At 34.2% G+C, this 7,458-nt stretch overlaps 2 protein-coding genes across 5 annotated transcripts in view; one reads left to right on the top strand and one right to left on the bottom strand.

The window, feature by feature from the left end:
• Positions 1 to 3,863, top strand: part of LOC106470401 — a 19,692-nt gene extending 15,829 nt beyond the window's left edge. For all 4 annotated transcript variants that reach the window (XM_013930955.2, XM_013930956.2, XM_022398992.1 and 1 more), the window contains one exon: positions 2,910 to 3,863. In XM_013930955.2, the coding sequence (XP_013786409.1) occupies positions 2,929 to 3,645 (717 nt within the window). In that variant the 5' untranslated portion in view covers positions 2,910 to 2,928 and the 3' untranslated portion in view covers positions 3,646 to 3,863. The remainder of the gene's footprint in view (positions 1 to 2,909) is intronic.
• An 801-nt stretch (positions 3,864 to 4,664) lies between these two features.
• Positions 4,665 to 7,458, bottom strand: part of LOC106470398 — a 5,888-nt gene continuing 3,094 nt past the window's right edge. Inside the window, exon 3 of the mRNA XM_013930949.1 lies at positions 4,665 to 4,709. Within this exon, the coding sequence (XP_013786403.1) occupies positions 4,665 to 4,709 (45 nt within the window). The remainder of the gene's footprint in view (positions 4,710 to 7,458) is intronic.

Genomic DNA, 7,458 nt, shown 5'->3' on the forward strand with positions numbered 1-7,458 from the left:
TTTTGATGTCCTAATTTCCTGTTCCACCAACTTTCTTGATCTTCTATAATCTTTTAAATCTCCTGTCATACCACTCAATTTAAATTTCTTAAATTTATTATGCTTTTCTTTAACTTTATCTCTTAAATTCTTTGTGAGCCAATCTGGTTTTTTATTTGCAGCTACTCTTTTTCTTTCTGTAAGGAATATCTTTACCTTGAATATTTAAAAATTTTCCACATCTGATCAGTCTCTCCAAGTAATTCAGCTGCCCAATTCACAACAGATAATTCTTGTTACATCTCTTCAAAATTTGCTTTTTTGAAATTTGCAACCAAAATATCATTATTCCTTATCTCCATATGCAGCAAAACATTGTACCTAATACAGCAATGATCACTTGCACCCAGATGTTCCCCAGTTTCCACCCTCTCTATCATTTCTATATTTGGAGTTAACAATAAATCTAAAATAGCATTATTTCTAGTAGGTTCTTTGACCAATTGGTGAAAAAAGCCATCTTGAACAGTTTCCAAAATCCTTTCTCCCTCATGGTTTGACTCTAGCATTTCTCAATCTATATGCCTGAAATTAAAATCACCCATAATTATGACTTCATTAACAGCTGAAATCTTAATCTCATTTAAAGGTTTCTCACTAATTTCATCATTATCATTTGGTGGTCTGTAACAAATTCCCACTGAAAGCCTCTTCCCTTTATATCCAATGATAGAAACCCAAATGGATTCAATCTCCTTGCTATTTATTATCTTTGATATCTGAACTTCAACAAGATGGAACTCACATTTTACATATAAAGCCACTCCTCCCCCTCTTTAATACTCTATCCTTATTAAATAGCCTGTAACCCTGTATTTCAAAGAAATTTCTGTCATCAAAATCATATATGTTTAACCATGTTTCAGTTAATCCCATTATATCAAAATCCTCCATTCCTACTAATGCTCTATAGTCATCTATTTTATTCCTTATACTTCTAGCATTACAGTAGTAACAATTAAGCCTACTCTTATAATTATTTCTCTACTCATTTCTTATGCTAAAATTTGCTCATCTCTGCTAACCCCTGGATTGAACAAATCGACATTGGTTTGCTTTTCAAAATAGAGAACATGTTCACCTACTGCATTGTCCCTGGAGCATCATTCCTCAGAACTCTCCAATACGACTTCTTTCTCTCTCTTTTCTAGTGGAGCAAAGGAGTCCTTAATATTCTCAATTTCCAGTGGACAGAGGTCTTTTCCTTGAGCACAAACATCATTCAAGAGGTCTGTTCCTCCTGAGTAGTGTTTGTACTCAAGGGAAAAAGGGCAAAGCTGGATACTCTCCCACCCTTAACCCTGAATGCTTTTCCCAGATGTCTGGTGGGGTGCCAGATCAGCCTATGCAGGAGTTTCCTCATAATTCTGTTTCAAGAGATAACTCTTTGCTATCTGGTTGTGTGAGTGTGGTCATTCTATTACTTTCCATGATCATGGAAGAAGGTCCTCAACTCCTCATAATTCCAGGGGCAGGATGTGTTGCTTTGCTTTGCCTCCGAGGTTGAGGAGTTAGGATTTCAGTTCGTAATCCCATGCCGGATGATCTCTGTAATTCATAGTTTGATATGTAACATTCTGTGTTTCTTCAGGCTGGGTGGAAGACTTGTCCAGTTGGATGTTACTTACTTGCCTTCCCTTTGTAATTTTGGTGGCTCGCATTCTGTAATGTTCAGGTTGGTTTCCTTTCATATCATATTCCTATTATACAGTTATATTACATTGTGGTCCCCATACCATAGCCACTACGCCTTGGATCTAGCTTTGCGTCTACAGCAAAATAATTCCAATGACAAGACATGGAACCTTGTCCATGTGGTTGGGGCCTGGACAAATCTTATGCTAATGAACAATGTTGACTCAATAGCTGGTTGACCTTTACCACTCACCTGTAGATTTCACTTTATCTGGCAGAGAGTATACCTTTTGCAGAAGTAGTGTGGACCCCCGCTGGTGTGGTTTATTATATCTCAATTTTACACACCTGTTTTTTAACACAGACTTTCTGTGTAGATTTTGCCTTCACTGGCCCCTCGATGTGGTCAATGTGAGATTATAACTAAAGTGGGAATGGAGGTAAGTGTGTTTTCGGAAGTTTACGTTTTCTTATACCAAAAATGAATTTCTGATAATACTTGCATCCTCTCACACTATCCTGCCCTTCTTCCCCACAATAGCCTGTGTTCAGGTCTGATAATCATGTCAGTCTCAAAAAAGTGAATAAGAAAGAATAATGGGGAGGTTATATACAGATCAGGTATAGAGGGCACATTGACATAAGTGGAGAGAATTACAAGATTAAAATTGCTAGGGGTCATAAAGTGGGGTATAAAGGCTGAAGCAAGTGAAGTAGAATTCATACCAATGCTTAGTGTAAGAAGAGGTAGGTATTATCAAAAATACATTTTCTGTATAGGAAAATGTAAACTTCTCTATAGTTCTGAAAATTAGTATTAGGAAAATGTAATGAAATAAGGCAATGGTAATTTATGTCACCTAAACTTGTTGCATTCAGTAAGAGTGATTTTGTAGTATTTCACTATTTTCTTGAGATCCAAGTCTTTCTAAATCATGTTATTATTAATATGTATATATACAAAACAAATAACAAAATATCAGTAACAAAATATAACAATTGGCCCTTTCTTGTAAGAATGAATCCTACTTAAGAGATATTTTTAAAGCAATCTTCTTTCTAATGATGATTATCATGCATTCAAAATCATATTTGTATTTGTTATGTAGTGTTACTGATGAAGTATGACAAATATTTTCATACAAATATTAAAAGAAATTTTTCTCTAAGAACAGTTTTAACACTCTAAATTAAATGAATTTTATAGAAGTTAACTAGTTCTCTGTGCTTTTAAGCATCTAGAGAGTTTTCCTCATGGCTGTCTCCTGTTATTGCTCTCAGTCCACATCAAGAGAGAATTTACCAGATCTGAAAATTGATTCTGCTCTTCATGAGCTTGGGATGTTAAGTAGTGTTACTGAGAGCCGGAAAGAATACCTCCAAGAAAAACAAGTTAAGGCCAAAAACTCTTGTTCCTATCAGCCAGAGCTGTGTATACTACATGTGAATTCCAAATACGTGACCAATTTCTCGTTCTGCAAACAGCCTTCATCTCTTCACCGTGGATCTCTAGATGACCCAGCCAATGTATTTTCTGCTCAAGATGATAATGGAATAACATTGCATGTTAACCTTCACAACAATAAGCACAATATTGTACGTTCAACTACCTCTGCAGGTGCTTTCCGTGGGCCACTTAAGATGAAAATGATGAGGCTACGACATCATCGTTTTTATAGGCCTTATGACTTCCCTTGGCGACCAGCTCTAGAGGCTTCACTTAGACGGTGCTGGACAGAAGATACCTCTATATCTACAAACACAACCTTAGACCCTAGACAAGAGAGTGCTAACAAGTCAAATCCTGGAAGTCCCGTGAAAAGTAATTCCAGTGATGGTGCCACAATCCCCCGCTCTCGATCTCTAGATGACTTACAGAAAGATGAGACTTCTAAAAACTGTAATAGTTTGACAAGGAAGACAGAAATTGATTCTGTGTCTCATCAAATTAGTAAACTGCATGTCGGTTAAACTCAAAAAACAATTAGAAATGGTAAACATTTTCTATTTTTCTTCTTTATGATTATTTTCAAAACAAAAAGAACATTCTAATTTATTTTTACTGATGTTATATTGGCCTATATACATTATGTGATTTACAATATGTTTGTATGACAATTTGTATGTTTATCTGAGTATATAATTACCATTCTGATTTGACACCCCAATAAAGATACTCTTCCATCGACTCTTAAATTTTTCTTAAGTTTTTAAAACCAACCTCATGATACACTACATGTTGTTGAGATTCTTATCAAACAACAAGAAACATTCATTATTGAACTATATTAATGTTATAGTTTCCTTTATTTAAGTTTATGCATTATGAATTAACACAAAGGTACTCCAGAAAAGTGGTTAGAATACAGAGATATTCTTTTGTATTTAATGTTTTGTCAAAGGTATCAACGTATTCAACTTTTATTGGCGATTTTCACAATAATCAAACAAATTATGCAGTTTGCTATTTCAGTAACTTTACAATTTTGAAAACTTTTTTTTTTATCTTTTTTACACTAACACTGCATAGTATCAACATTCTGATATGAAAGTAGTACATGAAAACCTTCTATATTTAAGGCATTGATTTGGTTTTGTGGTATTTTTGTTGATGTTGTTCATTATGTATAATTTTTTTTTTAGTCTAAATGAGAATAGTAGAGTTATAGTGTAGTAACAGTTACAACAAAGGGGACTAGATTTCCAAAGCTATATATATATATTATTTACCTTTACTTTTCAAATTATCATTATCTAATTTTTAAGACCCAAGAAAAGATATTCAAGAGATAGCATATTCAAGCCTCCAATAATAAATTTTCTGGAATCCAAGATATTTGTTTGTTTTGGGTGTGACATAATGTTTGTTTTCAAACATGCACTAGATAGTCAGAAACAGAAAGGTTATTTACTTTCTTGGTGAATCTGTTATAGATCTTCCCTTTACCCTGAATGTTATGAACTCCTATAACACGTCTGCAAAATTTAATTCAGTAGCTTTGCCTAATTTTGATTCTAGAGCCACATGAGGTTTTCTAGAAAATATAAAAAAAATTCAGTATCTTCACAAATCTTTGTTCAGCAATAGAAAAAAATTATTGCAAGTATTCTTTCTCTTAGTGGTATGAATGTGGAGAGGAAAGTTCACTATGTACACTTTTATGAAGTTTGATAGTCCAAAATGTAAAATTTACTTTAAAATGGTCTTCAAAATAACCATTTTATTTTGCCATTATTTTCCACAAATGAAAAACAACTCCAAAAAATGATGAAGATTAAGTGCATTAGCAATACTTGACCTAGTGTTAGTGGCAATGAATTTAATCTGTCTTCTTAGCTGAGGCAGTTATCCATTTTTTGTTAATTGTAAATAAATACTTATTATTGAAAGTATGACACTTAATTCACTGATCATTACTGACTTACACTAATCAAAATTTGTTGTGGTAAATAAGGAACTAAGTTAAATTTAAATTCAATTTTGCAGCATCTAAACAAAATCGTCCAATGTGAGTATGTCATATTGCTTTATTTTACTGTGTTTAATAAATCTCATCAACTGTTTAAGCTAAAATAGATTTTTTCTCTTTCGTCAGTTGAGTCTATCTAGCAGTTCCGTACCTTTCCCTAATATTCGTGTTCGTGCTAATAATTTTTGTCCCAGTTTTGCACTGACTCCCACCTGCCTCAACCTCGAACATAGGCCAAATGTTCACTGTATCATCTTTCCTTAGGCATATTTTCTTGTTCTCGCTTGTGGGAGACTTTGCTCTGACATTTTTGCTTTGGATGCCTCCTTCATTTTTTATCACAGAGATAGATTCATTTTATTCCCAGAACTTGGGCTGTTTAGAAAGGTGATCAGATGTTCCTTCCAATGACTCTCCCATTTATTCTGTTTTATTGTTATTATTCAAATTCTTTGTCCTTTTCATGCAGTTTGTTGTCTCGCTCATACTGCTCCAGTATGAGTCAGTTGACATTGTCTTTTCTTGACTTGGGATTTCTCTTCTTCTTGTGACTCCCTTCCACTTTGACCAATTGGGTTAAATTTATCTGACTTGTTTGTTCTTCCATGAGAGAGGACTCCTTATGCCTTTTTTATATCACCTCCCATCAAATTCTACTAATGGCTTCTCTTGCCTCTCACCTTCAATGTCCCATGGATGACATCTTGTGGGTGAGGATTTAGATCACCCCTGACACATTTGTGCCCCATTGTTTTCATCTCTCCAATTCTATTCTTCAGCTTTCCTAAAGATTCTAGTGAGGCGAGTTGTTGATTATTATTATTTGACTCTCTCATTACCATTTCTTGTCTCTACACTGGAGACAATGGAACCCACCACATGGCTAGTGGTGCATCACACCACCACTGCTAGATCTAATAAAATATAATAATTGTGAGAATTGTCCAAAGGGCCAAAATTTCCAGGGAGAGTTAGTTAGGAAGACATTTCATATTATTTCTTGTGTAAATATTCATTATTTATTTATAGTTGTGCGTGTAGTTTTGGTTTTTGCGGGGTGTGGGTCACAGGTTGTCTTAGTTCGATCATAAACTATATCAATAATTACAAAGCACACAACGACTATCGGAAAAACGTTATACAAAATTTAAAAATAATAATTGTTTATATATATACATTACAAAGAACAAAAAGACCATATTTTAGTTTCTTGTTTTTAGTTAAACACAAAGGGCTATTAGTGCTCTGCCCACTACGGGTATCAAAACTTTTGTCCGGGTTATGAACTTAAAAAAAAAATTGTGGGTGGATGCTATGATAGATAATATAAAAGTCCTAACTTTCACACTATTTATTTATAACATATTATTACAGTATTCATTATTACCTCACCAAAAGTTTTGTATAAGCTTTAAGAACTCAATATGTAGTGTATACTTGAAACATGGCCTACACTGTGATGGTCAGAGCGACTTTATGGAAAGAGTTAGCGGAAAAATAGTTGAGATAGGGGGTGCTTTCATTTACCGTTTTCAACACCCAGCTGTTAACGTACTTCCACAGTGTTTTGGTCATTAGCCGCAAAAGTATATTACGGGCCGAAGTTAAAACGTCACGGGTCAAAGTAGGAAGTGAGTATAACTAAGAAATAACTTCATATCAACCTTATTGTGGCTGTTGGAGTAGAAATTTCAGCTGAGTTTATGTATTATTGCAATAGTGGTGGCTATTTTTTTTTCCATTGCATTCCTCCGTAGAGAGTGCTAGCACACACTCTGAGATATACGACATTTGTGTGCCCTCCCCACACTGTGTGTACGTCGTGTTATAGAAAACTTAATAAAGTTTTTTTTTAGTAAGACGTGGCGCCATCTATGAATATAGGTAACGTTAACTTGCGTCAATGATAATAAATGCTCAATAACAGCAATAATGAACCCTAGTAACATGCCCCTTGTTCCAAACTATCATCCCACAAAGTTTGGTTGAGATTGATTAGCCCAGCGACCTAGGAGTAGTTAGATAATGGACAGACACGCATATTTTTGTGCTTTATATATATAGACTTCGTACGGGTTGTGTGTATAAATAATATATTAATTTCACAATTAACAAACAAATTACTTGTACATTATTTACATTACATTTTTTATTGTCCACTATTATAACAATTAGATATAAGTTAACAAAAGATACTGTGGACCATGTGTTAACTGCGTCACTTAGAAAAAACGGAAAATGCTAAATTGTGATGAGTTGTACTTGTGTGTTTGTAGTGTATCACACATATGTGAAAAATTAGTTTTATTTACCG

The sequence above is a fragment of the Limulus polyphemus genome, unplaced genomic scaffold, assembly GCF_000517525.1.
Source record: "Limulus polyphemus unplaced genomic scaffold, Limulus_polyphemus-2.1.2 Scaffold3982, whole genome shotgun sequence".
Taxonomy (NCBI): domain Eukaryota; kingdom Metazoa; phylum Arthropoda; class Merostomata; order Xiphosura; family Limulidae; genus Limulus; species Limulus polyphemus.